The sequence below is a fragment of the Cynara cardunculus genome (assembly GCF_001531365.2).
Source record: "Cynara cardunculus var. scolymus isolate 2C chromosome LG 3, CcrdV1, whole genome shotgun sequence".
NCBI lineage: Eukaryota > Viridiplantae > Streptophyta > Magnoliopsida > Asterales > Asteraceae > Cynara > Cynara cardunculus.
The window spans coordinates 36,357,244-36,375,048 of record NC_037530.1 but is presented as its reverse complement, the minus strand read 5'-3'; the positions used below and the strand labels follow the sequence as shown (position 1 = coordinate 36,375,048).

General features: G+C 36.3%; 1 protein-coding gene across 1 annotated transcript; it reads left to right on the top strand.

Moving 5' to 3' along the window:
* Positions 1-49: 49 nt before the first annotated feature.
* LOC112510229 (ADP-ribosylation factor GTPase-activating protein AGD3-like) lies at positions 50-17,363 on the top strand. The gene is made up of 19 exons (XM_025115567.1): positions 50-94; positions 2,862-2,938; positions 3,664-3,761; positions 5,576-5,646; positions 7,896-7,958; positions 8,925-8,969; positions 9,267-9,332; positions 9,443-9,490; positions 9,610-9,705; positions 9,786-9,827; positions 11,232-11,441; positions 11,525-11,656; positions 11,738-11,944; positions 12,100-12,190; positions 12,238-12,584; positions 13,004-13,149; positions 13,334-13,424; positions 14,942-15,426; positions 17,172-17,363. Exons 1-19 carry the CDS (start codon positions 50-52, stop codon positions 17,284-17,286), a joined length of 2,475 nt encoding a protein of 824 aa, XP_024971335.1. The 3' UTR covers positions 17,287-17,363.
* Positions 17,364-17,805: the final 442 nt, after the last annotated feature.

The following is a 17,805-nucleotide window of genomic DNA, read 5'->3' as shown; positions in this document are numbered from 1 at the left end:
TGTGGCCCTCTAATGCTGGAGATTTGGATCAATGCAGCAGGACGCAACCATGTATTTCAACAAACTCGAAGATTCTCCAATGTTTCGACAACAGGTCTGTTGTGTTACTGTCTGTAGCATTTCGATTTACCTATTTAAAAACATGTTTTTTTTTTCTGTTTTTAGTGGTTGATTATGTTGTGGAGATACGCTATGCTCATTGTGTCGATAAAATGAATAGGGCTGACACACATTGGTTTAATTCATTGTATAGATGGTAACTGGTAAGCTAGATAACAGGAAGTGAATATCTTCTCTTATTGCATTCTGATTCATCAAAACCACCCCTTCCACCTAAAGGCCTAGATCACTTTCCCAGGGATGTCGTCCTTGTTCATTTTGGTCCCTGGTAAGGTAACCCAATGAACAAGATGGTATCGGCTACCTGCCCTTGTAAATGACTCCTCTGGCTTGAACCTCTTTTATCACTTCACAGATTCTCTTTTTGTGATGGACAGCCCTTGAATTACCATAGTAGTTCCGTTTCACTTATTATGTTCGTCGACTTGATCAATCATAGAAGCTGGAAAGATTGCAGGTAGAGTACCATATAATTTGTACTATTAGGTGATGCATTAATGGATCAAGTGAAGTTATATATATGAGAGTTTGATTATAGATATCAAATGAAGTCAAGAGTTCTAATTAACAGAAAAGGTAAAACGAAAAATAAAAGCAAAAAGAGGATATGTGGAAAAAGTAAGGGCTTGAAACAATGACCGGATGTAAATCATATATGACTTAAAAGAGTTAAGCTAATCAACAGAAGAAAATCAACAACAAAAAAACCTGCTAAACTGACAAGCTAAGTGAAGCAGAAATTCATAACCAGATAAATAATCGGAAAAATAACATTGTCAAAACTAATAAATACCAAAAGAATCCTAATCATTAAAGCAGTGATGGCATGCATTGAGAATGACCGAATTGAACAGTGTCTAAACTACCTAGTGGCTTTGGGACCACTGGTACTAATGAATCTCTAGAAGTCTTAGATTGTGAGTTTCAAGCATTCTGTGATGTTATAAATAGTGTGCTTAAACTGAAGCAAAACAATAACACTGAATGCTATTGGCAAAAATGAAATACTTATCGTCTTTATAAAAAGTTTCATGGCGAAATCCTTTACTAAACTGTATGTTAAACAAATGTGTGGAAAAATAATAAAAAGAAATACTGAAAGTAGTTGGAAACAAACTCTTGTGATGGCTTTAGATGATAAACTCTATCCTGGTTTGTACAATTATATGGCACCTGTTATTATGGAAGTTATGGGTCCCTTTTTTCAGGGTTTAGATTGAGATTCTGGGGTTTTATATGAGGCAAAGGTGCCACAGTACGTGAAATCCAGGATACATATGTAATTGAAGTGTATTGGAGGTGGACGCTGCTTTGGCATATTGGGGCAAACTGATGCTTCTCTGGTGGGTGCAACTGTGTAGGTGAAATCTGAATAGAGAGAATCCAAGAGAAGGAGAAGCTGAGTCCAAGTTTCCAGTCAAAACTTTATCCATTTTCTAATAGAAATTGTGAATATTCGATTTGCACAATTATCCTAAAGACTTTCAAATTTGATTCCATCCACAATCTAATTTTGTTTTTCTTATGTTTTTTCTCTCTTAGATCATAGGTGGGGTCAAATTCGATTTGCACCCCCTAATCCTCTATAGTGATAACAATATAAAATCTTGAAGATAAATATAAATCATAACCCTCCTTCAGTCCAGAAACAAAGTCCATGTTGCCCTTTAGTCCACCTCCATTCTCAATTATGAAAATTTTCAATATTTCTCATAATAGCCCTAAAGTGTTATGTGTAACACACATCAGATTAATCATGACACGTTGCTAAATGAACAGAGTAAAATACATCAGTTCTTTCTCTTTAGCTATGATGCACAGTAACATATAATGTGCCTCTTTCTCTTAATCAAGAGAGAAAATTGTGGTCAGCATTGACAAATAAGGCAAAAAGCGAATATTAAGGAGGGAATAGCAGATACTTTGTTTATAGCAATTAAGAAAGGAAAGTTTCGTAATAATCATGGTAGTTAAGAGGGATCTTATGGTGAAATGGAGGTAGTAAGATTGTTCATTGGTTATATAACCCAATGGGATTTATAGAGTCTATTGCTGGATAGCTAGTTTGTTTCTATCAGTGAATTCAGTACAATCAACATCAACTGAAGCATGTAGCATAGGGGGGAAATGAACAAGATCAAAGTGGACATAGTAAAGTTCCCTTGTCATCCCTCACCTCAGTGGTTTGCTTTTATCTGTTGCAATCACAGGTTACTCTGAAAATCTTAGTGGGATGATTGACATGTGTTATGGACTTTGTTCATGGAAGTAATAATCTTTCCATCTCACAATCTTCTTTCTGTGCTATAGTGGATCTTTTTCCTAATATAGAATATTACAAAATTTTAATCACAATTCTAATATCACAAACATTTGTCAAGTAATTAGCAAATGTCTAGTGTGGCATGGAGCAAATTTGACTAACATTATGTAGTTGATATTAGATTACATTCTTTATTTGTTATTCTTCTAGGTTTCAGACTAGAGTGGATACACAGGAATGTTAATAATGGTAGCCAAACCATAGTATAAGAACGTTATTCAAAGGTATGGGTGTGGCTATGGCCCAATTATATAAGGCATGAGTTCGCGCCTGTTTCAATAGTATATATGATGTACCCATAATTGATGAAAATCTGTTTTATGTATTCAAATATTTTTTATTACCGGATTTTTCATTGATAAAGTAGTTCACGTTCTAAAGTATGTAACACGTGAACGTATAATTTTCTGTAATGCAGATCCAATGTTTAGAAGAAATTGCAGAGACATTGAGGGAGAGAGGTTCAAAGCTCTATAAAGGCTGTCGAAAGTATACGTAAGGATTTATTTGTTTCTTCTTTCTGCATTTTTTCATACCCTTCCGGCTTCATACTTCCTGTATAAAGGGATCCCTAATTTATCATTTTGGTCATTCTACATTGTGTTTGATATATTTCCTTTCTGTGTTTACTATGTGTTTAGTTCAGGAATAGATTACAATTCGCTGAAGATAGTATTGTGGTATAAGACCCTCTAGTTTGCAGTAAACTTATCTTTTTTGTGGCTAAAGATTTCTTGTATACTTTTAGCAAGTGATACAATAAATTGTCATTGTTACTCCATGATCTTGTTAACTCATTAATCAATGTCATCCGGTGTCATTTGGTTAACATGACACGATTGAACTCAACCTTAGCTATGCATATGTTTATGTCTTACCGTGGTAAAGGGTTCAACTTAATAACTAAATATTGATTTCTGCTAGTACTTCCTAACATAATTTTATAATTATTCTCTTCTTCTCATTGGACTTTGAAGCCTCTCCACAACTCCATGTTTTAATTTTTTCAATTGGTTCTCTTTTTAATTTCTTTGGCTTCTCAGGCATTATGTTAGCTCATTGATACTTAATTATTTTGTGTGAAGAGTGCCAGTTTCTAGGCTGTGTTGATACTTGATTATACCATGATTGGATAGTTAATCACCCTTTGTGCTTTAACTTAGCTTCATGGCACTTGTTTGTGGAAAATGGTTACTTAGTTTCTTCTTTGGGTCGTACAGAGAAGGCCTCGGAGAAGCGTATGATAGGGATCTTGCCTTTTCAAGCTCCCTTGAAAATTTTGGTGGAGGACCTGATCCTATTTCCTTGGCATTTGGAGGTAAAATTACTTGATTTTCTCTGTGAGACACTGTTTCCACTGGGAGTGGGTAATGTGTTGTTAGCCGGTTTGTCATGCTGTGTGGCCATTGCTTCCCATATTTTTCTGGCACCCCACAGATATTAAAGTTACTGATATTGCCACATTAATCTGTAAGACTGGCCTTTCAAACTACTGGTGTGTAAATGTTGTGGAACATATCGACGAGTTTGAAAAAAAATCATGGCTTTTAAATTCGATCAAATTACTTATATATTATTAAGGTTTGATAAGAAAGCACCAGAAGCAATTGATAGTGACGATTTTCTCAGGATAAATCCAAGAATTTGTATATGAAAAAAAGAAGTAACAATATCTAGAGGGCATACTCCTGAACGCTATGCAACTAGAATATGCAACAGCAATAATCAGAGCTAGGCATACACATCAAAACTCCAGAAAAGTCAGACTATGGAATATGCCAAAACAAAATAAAAAGCAGAAAAACTACACAATACAATGGTAAATATCAGCGAAAACCAAAACAACAGACCACTTGAAATTGGTGTGTTGCAAATAATTGATGTAGATTATGGCCATTATGGGAAGTTTGCAGTCTGCTTCTTACCATTTTCAATAGTCAAGAGAATCTTAACTAAAACCCCATATGCCATTTGGTCAACATTATGGAGTCACAGATTTCTTCCTCCCTATATAATACATAATAACACTCAAAAGGAAGTTTATGTGCATACTTCAAGTAACATTGTCCCAAAGATGGTCCTGGCTAGGGAGAACTTGAGCCAGTATCAAATGAGAATAGGGACGCTGAAGAGACAAATGGCTGACACTCCCTGGGAATAACGAACAGACCCTGGCCAATTAATGGTGCTGTTTGAATACTCTAATTTAATTCCTTGATACAATTGCAATTCTATGATACTCCCTAGGTTCCATAACGAACAGACCCTGGCCAACTAATGGTGCTGTTTGAATACTCTAATTTAATTCCTTGATACAATTGCAATTCTATGATACTGCCTAGGTTCCATAAGAGTTCTTTTCGTATCAGGATGCCGTAGATGAAATGCCTACTTACTCACCTTAAAAGAGTGATGAGCATACAAACACAAATGGTTAGGCTTATCTTTTGAGAAGTGCACTCAACCACCACACCACACTATAAATGAGTACAAATTTAGGTCACTTTGGTAAGAATTCGCAATTTGTTGCTCTCTTCTGGAATAAAAATTATGACTTGCTTTTGACTGTTGCTATGTATTAATTTTTGTATCATTCTGTGGAAAGCAATCTGAATGCTTTAGGGTAAGGATTTTTCTCTTCATCAGATAGAAAGATATCTTGAGAACCTTTAAAAACAAACCAGCTTATGTACTATCAGGTTGAGCCTCGTGGACCTGAGCATCTTGGACAGGAGATTGAGTTTGGTATACTACCATTAGTCAGCAAGGAATGAGCTTGACAAGCAGAAGATAGGTTTTTTGCATATGATTATTTGCAGGATGGTCTAGAAGAACCTTTCTTTCCACAATTGTTAATCTGCAGTATGCATTTGAAGCTTATCTATCATATACCAATCTATTTGTTCTGTTTTCTTAGTATCTAAACTGCATTGGACAAATTTCTCATTTTCTTTCTACCTGAACCATGTTCGGATAAAAGTTTGGTTGACAAAGTTTTAGCTTTAGGATGACAATGCTTCTAACACCAACCGATCCTAACTTTCTTGCATAACTTCTTTTTATATTGACCAAAAAACTTCGCAAAAGATTTGTTTTATGTTCGTGACGATGCCATTTGTTTTATGTTTCCAGGTCCTGATATGATAAAATTTGCAGTTGTTTTGAGAGAAGTGGGGGCATACAAAGAAAATCTTCGATCACAGGTCTCAATTTTCTTGCTTATATTACCATAATAGCATTCAAACACACGCAAGTGCTGATGAAATACACACCAACATATTCATTACGAGATAATTTTTTTAATAGGCATAATTGATAAATTGAACTCTCAGTTTTTACAATATGATTACCAAATGGAAAGATTTTTCAGTTATCTATGTAAGCTAGCACAGTATTGAATTTGTAACACTCATGCCAATCTGCCATCCAATTGATTGACAAAAGTACGATTCCAACCCAAATATATTCTCTGCAAATATCATAACCTAACGGTTATACAATCTTCATTCTCTGCAAATAATTCAAAATGGTCTACAGGTTAACGCAATAGTGAATACATGCTGGGATAAAGGCTACTTTTAACAACTTTCTGCGACATTGTCTCTACTCATAACTGACTTCGAGATGATCAATATCACTCTTAGTCATGAATGCAAAATATGGCTGCCAAAATTCTTGTTAAAAATTCTGGGGATGGGGATTACATATTGATATAGAACTTGGATTGTGAATGGAATCACTATCTGTAAGTAATATTTCGACCAAGGGCGGACCTATTAAGGACCCAGCGGGGTCCCATGCCCCCACTCACTTGATTATCGTAATGGAAAAAAATCAGGCGTTTGAGGGTGCCCTGAAATATTTCAAAACCAAACTACTTGGCGGGATGGTCAATGTTCTCCAAATTAAAGCTCTCCATATAGGAGGTCTGGGATTCGATTCTAACTTGTAGCAGATATTATTAATTTTTTGATTAACAACCGGAAAACCAATAGCTCCCAGTGTTCAAAAAGGCGAGCCATGGTGCATATGGCGCAAGACACGTCTCCGCCATTACGAAATGTCCCATAGCGTTTCTGTAAGGCGTGGCTCACGTCATGGCGTCTTGAGGCGTGCCGCGGCAAGCGTTTTTTGTAATACGTGATTTTTTCCCAAAAAAATATTTTTTTATTTTTTATCTTTTGTGTTTTTACACTTTTAACTTTAGGTTTTACACTTTTACAGATCTAACTAATCACATCACTCACAGTTTCACAAATTCATAAACGTTACAGACTCACGGTTAAAATGAAGTTGTAAAATTACCTTTTTAAGTTCTAATTTAAATATTTAATCAAAAACCTATTTCTATAATAATAATTTGTATGATTTTTCTTCTTCTAATATGGATGTATATTTTTTTAATATCATTATCTGATTTGATAATAGATAGAAAACATATATCTATATCATATAAATATAATTCTATATATGATATACAAATTTGCCGCCTTATGTCACGCCCTGAAAAATGCCGCTTTTCTCACCATGGCGTGTAAGGCTTGAGGCTTGACCTCGCCGCCACACTACGTCTCACGCCTTTTTGAACCTTGATAACTTCTCTTGTTACTCTTCTGTCTTTCAATCCTAAATCACTTTCACAAACCTCCTTAAACAACATTTACTAACACACTGAATAATTGTTTTAGGGGTTCTAACTGTGGAACCATCCCAAGAAACTTGACATGACAATTCAGGCTTATGGTGACCCCTTCATCATTGTGGTATTGGAACAATGTTGATAGCACGGAAGTTGGACACCTGGGTCCACATAATACCACTGTGGCTTGTCAAACAATGCAGATTATGTTAGGAGTGGCTTCTGTTGAATCCAACAAAATCCCACATTTGGGCATTTGGGTCCACCTGACAAACACTGGTTTGTCAAACATTGCAGATATTGTTTGGAGTGGCTTCTGTTCGAGCCAACTGGGTATTTTAGCCATTTGGTTTAATTTGTGTTTTGCCATACCTCTTTGGGGTGTCAACAGATTGACTCATAGTTTCATGTCTGACAGTTCATGTATTTGTATAACAATACGGTTTGTTATTTGCAGAGGACAACCTTGGATGGCCAAGTCATACTTCCATTGGTCATTTAAATGATAAGACTGATGGAAGTGTTCTGATTGCAATAGTTGTGGTGGTTAACATATGCATATGAAAGATCTTATGTTCAACAATGGAATTCATATAAATACCTTGTATGGCCTTTCAAACTACTGATTGTGGTTTTGTTGCCTGATTATATCCATTTTAACATTATTAGTACTTCTGAAAAGGCAAATTATAAATCTCCATGGAAATACTTTAGGTTCCAACGATGGAATTCATATAATTTGGATTGTGTTTGAAGTGCCCCTATGCTGCCTCCATACTTCCATGTGCTGATGTTCTACATTTGTCTTTCCAGATTGAGCATACATTAAGTGAGAGGTTACTGCGCTTCTCCAATGTTGAGCTACAAGACATCAAGGTTCCACGATTTACTATTCATCTTTATATGTTTTAATAAAAGGGCTTTATGGGTTCCATCATCCTTTTATCATCATTGGTCTAGAAACTACATATTTTGAAAAAACATCTATCACTGTCGGTAATATTTCCAGGATGTGTGAATTTTACCATTTAAAACCAAACCAAACGAACCCAGTACGCATACCTGACCTCTACCCAGAGTGGCTGTTTTGGTGAAGACCCTGGCTTGTGAAAGTGAAAAAGAGACTCAGAATTGATAAAAGACTTGAAAAGCTGATTAAGAGAAAGCAATAACATGCAAATAGAAGTAGGTAAAAAAAAGCATAACCAATTTAAGGAAACTACACACCCTAGTCTAACTTACTAACCCTATCTCCCACCCTCTACCACTCCAGCTCCCTACCTCACATCTACTCTACCTTACTGTGTTTGTTATATACTTTTATGGTTGTTGGAGTGGTTATAGTGCGAAAACAAAAACAATTTATCAACCAAGTGACAATAAAAAAAACAACCAATGAAGGTGACAAGCGATTTACGTGAAAACCCCCAATTGAATGGGAGGAAGAACCACGGGCAACAACCCACAGACAAATCCACTATAGCAAGAAAGAATACAACGAGCCTCTGATTGTGCATGTGCCAACTGAGGATTATAGAGAATTAAGATAAGCTCTCAAGAACACTCTTTCTCTCTAGAAAAAAGGATGATGAAGATGGTTTAGATAGCTAGGCATAACCCTACTTATCTAGTTGAAGGTTTGAAGGATACTTGTAGAAGTAGGAAACAAATACCTAGAAGTAGGAGATAAATCCTATACAATCTAGGATTTGTCTAGGATATTGTAATTACTTGATTTATCCTTCCAATATAGGAAAAATAATGGTATTTTTGGGCCACGTTTCCAACAATGGTTATAAGCCACGACAAAATATGTTATTCCCAAAATTTTGTATGATGCAGGAAGCTAGGAAGCGTTTTGACAAGGCTGATGCAGTTTATAGCCAGGTAGTTTTACATATTTGTGTGTAGCTCCTTTTGTCTTGGATTCTATTTTGTAATGATTTTAACGCCCTTGTTTTACTGGGCTTGGTTCAACTAATACTCAAGGTTCACCATTAAAGTGATAAGAATTTACCTAAATTCATGTCAGGTCACTGCAAGCTATAGTTTTAATAGCTTATTTTTCGTAGTAGTTGAACCGGAAAATTTCAAGGAATTTGGCAACCTCCCCTTATGCATTGTCCACGTAGTTACTAAATTTGAGTATTTTACTTCTCACTATATTTGCACATTTTTGTGCAGATACGTGACAAATTTTTATCATTGAGGAAAAGTACTCGAACGGAAATAGCTGCTGCCATGGAAGAGGTATATGTGTTGTCTCGTATGAACTGAATAGTGATGCAATAATCTGCTGATATTTATACATGGGTAACCATCGTCTTTTGGAATTCTAATTTGGTAGAGAGACGTTCCAGGAACTTTACAATGCTAGAATGACATTTGAGCAAGCTCGCTTTAATCTGGTACTTGAGATTTATTCACCTATATGGGATCCAAATACATATGTTTGCACCTTTCAAGATGATGTAATCTTAGTTCAGGACTATGAAGGGTCATAATGTCTAATGCAATATAACTTCAGGTTTGTGCTCTTTCAAACGTCGAGGCAAAGAAGAGATTTGAATTTCTGGAATCTGTGGGTGAGGCAATGGACGCCCATCTTCGTTATTTCAAGCAGGTAGATGATGCTTTTTTTCTCCTTCCCAATATGCTCTGCTCGATACATTTTCTAAACTCTAAAACTTTGTGTTTTTGTAGGGATATGATTTATTACATCAAATTGAGCCTTACATTCGCCAGGTTCTGTTCTTTTATTATTGGAAGTTATTTCTTTGTACTGATTCGACTTCAACACTGTTAGGCATTAAATTTATTGTCAGAGTCGATGACTAGGACAATAAGAAAAGAAAAGAAAAAACGATGAGGGAACGTTGAAAGCTAGTTACTACCTTAACACAATAATATATATCTCAATTAATTGGGTTGTAAAGGTTGTACAAATGCACAAGGTTGTAAAAGAAATATACCCTATATATATATATATATATATATATATATATATATATATATATATATGGGGCTATTTAAGGGAGAACTGAGTTGTTTGTGGTAACTGTGAGAACTAATATTAACCACAAATCAATAGATAAATTAGGAAATTTATAAATTTGGTAATTTTAAATTAAAATCTTAATGCAAGGATATTTTTGGTATTTTAAAACTCTCCTCTCTCCTCTCTCCTCTCTTCTCTCTCCGGCCACCGTTCTCCGGCCTCCGGCCACCGTCCTCCGGTGATACCACTATGATACCACTGTGATACCTAAAAATATTGACTCTGTTAAACAAAAGATACATTGTGATACCTAATCATATATAAGATGCATAGTGATATCACTGTGTTACATCTTCGATCGACCACACAAACGACATCAATGTGATACCCAAGCACATATATGATGCATTGTGATACCATTGTAGTATCACCGGAGGACGGTGGCTGGAGAGAGAAGAGAGGAGGGAGGAAAGTTTTAAAATACCAAAAATATCATTGCATTAATATTTTAATTCAAAATTGCCAAAATTATAAATTTCCTAATTTATCTATTGATTTGTGGTTAATATTGGTTCTCACAGTTACCACAAACTAATTAGTTCTCATTTAATTAGGCCCCTATATATATATATATATGCATATGTATATGCACATGAATTTTTCATGGTTATTTGAACAACTGCCTCACTCTTGGCAAACCTCTCTATATACCTCCAGAACAGCAAGATAACATACCCCTTTTTGAGCATGGACGATTGATTTCTCTATGAGAGGTTTTTTCAAAAGATGCCAGAAAGAGCATGATGTCTTGATTGTTTGAAATATTATTTGATGAATAGGAACATCAAACTTTTGCATTTCCAATCCTTTTGTGCTTTTAAAGACTTTGTTTTGTTTATTTTGTTTGGAGCATTTTGTATGACTCGTTTATTCCAGTATGTATAACATCATAGCCTTAATTTGAAAAACCTTTGGTGTTTTACTCATATTGGTTTGGTTCTTATTTCTTGATTTCATATCAGCTTTAGGTGTTCGTGGTATTGTTTCCTGCAGGTTCTTAATGCTCGTCACATAGAACATATTTATAAGGCCTTCGAGCTTTGTTTTCTCAACTTGGCATATATATAGTTACCATCTCTTTTCTTTTACAGGTATTGTTAAATGCACAAAAAACTAGAGAAAGCTACTATTCTGAGCAGAAAGCACTAAATGAAAGGATCCAAGAGTACAAAAGGCACATTGATGTAGGAAACAGGCAATCTTCTAATCCTCCTGTTTGTAACGAAGATTTGGTACCACAATATCCAAGAAATTCCCATAAATTGATACAAGCGGTTATGCAGTCTGCCTCAGAGGGAAAGGTATTTTATGTTCCTTACCGAAGGTAACAGTCTTTGGAACATTAATGTACAACATTCCAATGGCTAAGACTTCAATAGTTTAGGTTCAAAACATCAAACAAGGATACCTTTCAAAACGCTCCTCGAATTTGAGAGGGGACTGGAAAAGAAGATTCTTTGTTCTTGACAATCGAGGGATGCTGTATTACTATCGCAAACAACTGACCAGACCTTCTGTAAGTCTATTAGATTATATTTGAAACGTAAGATCATCTCCCATTTTATATTAAGATTTTCAGGGTTGAGAAAACTTTCAGGGGTGTGGTCCGCAGAGAAGTAATGCCGCTGAACCCGGCCCTGGATTGCTGAGTCGGTGGCTATCTTCTCATTATCATGGTGGCGTGCATGATGTTGCACGTCACACGGTGAACCTGCTAACATCTACAATAAAACCTGATGCAGAGCAGTCAGATCTGAGGTTCTGTTTTAGGATAATCTCACCAACAAAGATATACACTTTGCAAGTGAGTTTTTTTATCAATATGTCTATCCTTTGATTATGATGGCTATCAGAGGGCATTCTATACCTTTACCTATAATTTCTTGTAATTGGGTTCATTTTGTTTGAGATGATTAACACGGGGCCAGCTATATGAAGATTTACTTGGTGGTAATGCAGGCAGAGAGTTCTGTGGAACAAATGGATTGGATTGAAAAAATAAATGGAGTAATAGCTTCATTATTAAGTTCCCAATCACCTGAGATGGTAGGTAATAAAAGGTTCTAGATCGAGAGTCAATTTATTCAAAAATTGAAGATGTTGATTCTACTCATTTCTTTTCCCAGCATCCATGTACTAGTCCTACAAGTGAAGCTAGCTTAGGAGTAAAACCACTGGCTCAAGATAGGAAGACATCAGAAGAATGTAGCAGTGAGAAGGATCGAACTTGCAGAAATATGATGCGCGTATGTAGAAGTTCACAACAACTACAGTATGGTGGAAGATGTGAGAAACCTGTCGATGCATTAAAAAAGATACCTGGTAATGATAAGTGTGCTGATTGCGGTGCACCTGAACCAGACTGGGCTTCCTTAAATCTTGGTATTCTTATCTGCATCGAGTGCTCAGGTGTTCACCGCAACCTTGGTGTGCACATATCCAAGGTAAGTTATGTCAATATTCCCCTCAAGTACATATGCTGATTGTTCCTGTACCCTTCCATATAATGGTGAACCGTAATAGATGACAGTTGTAACCCCCTAACTTGGTGTTAGGCTGAAACATATAAGAACTGCAGAAATTTATCTCTGCATTAGGAAGCTTATGCATGATCAACTCCTGAGTAGTTGGAAAGCCAAGAAAACCTATGATTTCATCCAATGTGTCAGCTGATGTAAAATGAAATTGCTGTACGACCTATTTATTAGATGCTCTTATCCCCGAAAAAATGGTAAAATGACGTCAAATCTAACCTCTCTCTTATATAATGCATGTGTTTTTTGTTTCCGGAATCACAAAAGCATGCCTAATTTCGTGGCGTTTTACCAATCTGCCATAGCTTATGTTTGGATTTCCAATGTAGGTAAGATCTTTGGAACTTGATGTGAAGATATGGGAACCTTCTGTCATCATGTTGTTCCAGTCACTGGGCAATGTATTTGCCAATTCCATATGGGAGAAGTTTTTGACTGCTAAGAGAACTCTTCAGGCTGATGACTTACCTAGGAGGTAATACTAATTTAATGTGGTTTACCAAATAAAGACCATATCCTCTTCCTTGGGTCATTTGGTTCGAGTAATGAAGTGTGGGAAATATCATTGTGGTCATCATAGGCTTGTCATCTTACAGATGGTAAACTTGATGTGAGCAGAATCTTTTTTTGATCTTCAGGTTATGATTCTTGTACTGTAGGTCCTCAGAGCCTGATAAATCAAGGGAGTCCTTTGGGAAGCCCAGTTGTGGTGATCATATATCCACAAAGGAGAAGTTCATTCATGCAAAGGCAGGTTTCCAGTAATTTTATGTTTCCATTTTGATTTCACTTCCGGTCATTTTTCTTGGATGAAGTTCATAATTGCTTAGCTAGATTGTCTCTAATTTTACCTGTTTCTAAGTCTTGCATAGTAGTATATATCATTTCACCTAAGAAGCCTCTTATAGATGCATGTTAAGTTGTTAACACAGAAGATCCCTTTTGGGATTTAACAGCAATAGATATTCTCCAACCAAGAATGTCCTAAAGAAAGTATGTGGGCAGATATTATAACCAGCATGCTCGGTGAGTATGTGGGGCTGATATTATAACTATTAAGTTGATGAGTGTTAAATAGAAAGATACAACCCAAACATAACCAATCTAAGAAATTTTGTGAACATGTAAAACATGGAATGCTAATAAGCATAAAGGATAATACTGATATCAAAGGCTATCTAGACAATGGGGATACAAATCTAGCCTCAACAAGGATGTTATTGGTTAAGTTAAACAGAAATCATTGCCTTATTGGGCTGGTTGGATGATGGGAAAAGATGGGCAGAAACCATATTCATGTAACTGACTGCAGGTAACTGGTATAAAGGCTAAGTTGCAGAATCAAGTAATACTGCTCTTGATAAAAGTTGTAACATTCTATTAAAGTCATGTTGTTCATTCACCTATTTTGTTTATGTGTGCTTATGAAGAATATAATAATTGATTGTATTGGCTGATCGATTTGCATTCCGTCCTGCTTGTGGGATGATGATAAGATAGGAGTTGAACCTGCTATCAGTTTCCTTCAGTGTGTTGTATCACATTATGATTCATGCGTGTTATATTGGGAGTTCCATATTGAAGCACTTCTCAGTAGGGTTGAGATGCTAGATGCCTTTGCTAGTCTCTTGTAGAAAAACAATGTTTGGTCAAATTTACTCTCACATCTCTGCATGTGGGATTAAAGCAGAAGGTTATCTACCTTTCGAAGCCTTTGCATTATAGGAACCTTGCTTATGGGCTTGCCTTTGTGTTTGGTCAACTGGACTGTAATAAAGGAAGAAAAGCTTACAGAAGGTTTGAAGGGCTACCCTTAATAAAGAAACACTTGCTCCATCGGTATATCCTACCCGGAAGGTAGGGTTTGGGGGGTAGAATGTACGCAGATCTTACCTCTAACCCCGGGAAAAGAGAGGTTGTTCCCATTTCATGCATAAAAAGAGAACAAGAAAAGGAATTTAATTTGCCTGCTTATCAATTTTTTTATTTTTACCCACTAGTCGCTGCTGCTCTAGCTTCTAATCTGTCCCTAGCCAGATTATATGTGGATAAGTAAATCCCAGAAATATAGCAGGATGGAAGCTAATCTAGAGGTCATTAGTTCTATACAGTTGGGACATTGAATGAACATGTAATTTTTATTCGTCCATATGCAAGTATAAACCACTTACGAAGTCAATTTAACATTTTTTATTACTTCTTTCAGAAAATACATAGTTTATAGTCTTATGCAAGTTAACAGTGAAGTGTCATTCTATTGGGTGCAGTATGCAGAAAGGCGGTTTATTCAAAAAGTAAAGGACACTCATCTTATTTTACTTGAACAACAGTTGTGGGAAAATGTGCGTGCTAATGACAAGAAAGCAGTTTACCTCCTTATTGTCATATGTGAAGCAGATGTTAATGCTGCTCATGGTCATGCCTCATATAGCTCCTCTTCGTCTCTAGCTAGCATTATGCACTTGGAAGATCTGAGTAAACTTGATCATGAATGTGACTACTTGCGAGCTTATTCTACAGATAACTCAAAATCTTTGAGGCCAATAAGAGAGATCCATGATCCCTTGACTGATGAATCTCTTGAGGGCTGTTCTCTGCTTCACCTAGCTTGCCAAACTGCTGACTGTAGCATGGTGGAGCTGCTCTTGCAGCATGGTGCAAACATAAATGCTTCTGATTCAAAGGGCCAGACACCACTGCATCACAGTATCATCAGAGGAAGAACTTCAATTGCAAAGTTACTTCTTCACAGGTAATGGTTTATGTTTCATCCTTTTCAAAAGTAAGGTGGTTTTGCAAATTTTTAAAAGTTCATATATTTGGAAGGGAGGCGTCTGTGCGATGCAGCAGCTTTGTTTCACCTACTTGCTTTTTTTATTTTACAGCCTCTCCGTCTTTAGTTAGCTTGGCGGTTCTGTACTATCCCGTATGCCTTCTTTGTCCTTCTGTACTTTGTTATTTTTTCCTTGTTACTTTTTCTTCAACTCTTCCAAACTACATTCGTCTCATTTGTTTTTATCCCTTTCTTTTCTTTCAAACTCTTGTAAAACTTTTGGAACCATTATTTATTGGCCAAGTCCTTTTCTCTAGAAACCTTTTAACAAGTCTGGGTCTTCACTGAAACAGCCTCTACAGAGGTAATATCTGCATACATCCTATCCTCCTCAAACCCTACCCTATGTGAGATTCACCGGGTTAGTTTGGTTTGGTTTGGTTATATGATCTCTCTGGCAATCAATTTTTAAACGAAAAGCCTTCGGATAGTGACGAAATCTAATGCTATATATAGCTGATTATATCTAGGACATCAGAAAGCACTACAATCCATATTAAACAAAATAGTAGCATCCTAAGGATTTCAAAGAGCATAAATTTGTAACCTCGGATCACAATCATAGGGGCCATTATAAGGACCAGAACTACATGCCAAAGAGATTAAGGGGCCGTTTACCAAACACTTATCCGGGTAACCGTTTACCAAGTTACATTACCTTACTGCATAATCATGGCATAAACCAAGAATCTTACCAGTAAAAGCGAAGGCAAGGACCAAGAGTCTTACCCGGTAAGTGAGTGAGACGATTGTCACAACAGTCAGTGCTTACCGGGTAAATTGTTGCATACAATACTATTTTGGTGGACTAAAATCTTACCCGGTAAGTAAGTGATAGTGTTGAATTTTTCCGGTAAGACTTACCTATGTAAGCGTTTGGTAAACGGCCCCCAAGACTTTATACTCTAGGCAGAATGGATAAATTGATAGGGTTATTATGATACGAAGACATGGACTAGTATGGCCTTGGGGCTCCTCCCCATAATTGTCCAAGTCTCCTCAAGGCCACTGGGGATTTTCGAGACTGTTATCTTGAGAGCCTCATGGGATTAGTCGAGGTACACACAAGCTAGCCTGAACATCCACGATTATCCCAAAAAAAAAAGCACAATGAAGATTTCGGGAGAAACGGATTATAGCATTGAAAATGAGAGCTAACAGCTTAGCCACCGAACTGAATAAACGAATTATATGCATGTATCATTGAAGCGAAATCGGAGTATGCTAGATCCATCAAACTGTGTTGAGTTGTACTAGGATCAGGGGAAGATCAACTGACTGTGTGAGTAGTAAAGACACCCTCTTCATTTGTGCTCAGCATGATCCAAATGAAAAGTTGAGTATGCATGGCAACCGACAACTTCCTATCCGAACTCATTTTCCAAGCTAGGGCTCTAAAAAGGAGGCCATAGAGGCAAAAGGAAAGGATTCCATTCATCTTCTTTCATGGACTTCTGAGATTGCTTTTGCCTTCAGAAAATGTAGCAGACAGAACAAATCTTGTTCAACCATCACTGCCATTTTTTAGTTTCCTTTTGTTTATTGTACTGAAAGCACAAATCAATAGCAAAAGATAAATGTAAAGAAAGGGATTTATTAAATAGAAGTATTTGCTTGAGTTTAGAAAAAGGAATAGTTCCACTGATTCTCTCTATTTATTGTAGGGGAGCTAATCCACAAGCAGCAGACATGGAAGGTAAAACGCCTCGTCAGCTTGTCACAGAATTAGGAATCGATGACATCGAAACCATTGCCCTCGTTCGAGCACCAAAGAGATAGCACAAACTGCAAGGTTTTTGTAGGTGAAGAGCAATTTGGATCCATTTGTTGCAAGGGATCTCCAGGCCATTTTGGTTCTGTGATTATGCAGTTTTGTGGTCACTCTGGGCTTGTATATGGATTGCCACTTTAAGCATATATATATATACACACACACACACAGTAACTTATAAACAATACACACTTTTGGTAAGTCATGAAAGTAGGAACTTTAGCATGGTGTACATTAACAATCTTCTATCAATTTGTATCATCAAGATTGAAGCTGATTCCTAAATTTACACTTTGTAATAACTACAGTTATACATTTTTATATAATATAAATCATGGAATTGCAAAAGGGACTCCTATCACATAGTGAAACATGCTGTTGTATTGAGAGCAATTGTTGATATTCTTACTTATATTATTTTAGGGGTTGTTTGATTTTATCTTATTCATTAAGCTTTCTATCTATTAAGCTGGCTGTAAACATTAATCTATCTATATGAATTAAGATAAACTGTTGTCTGATTTTTA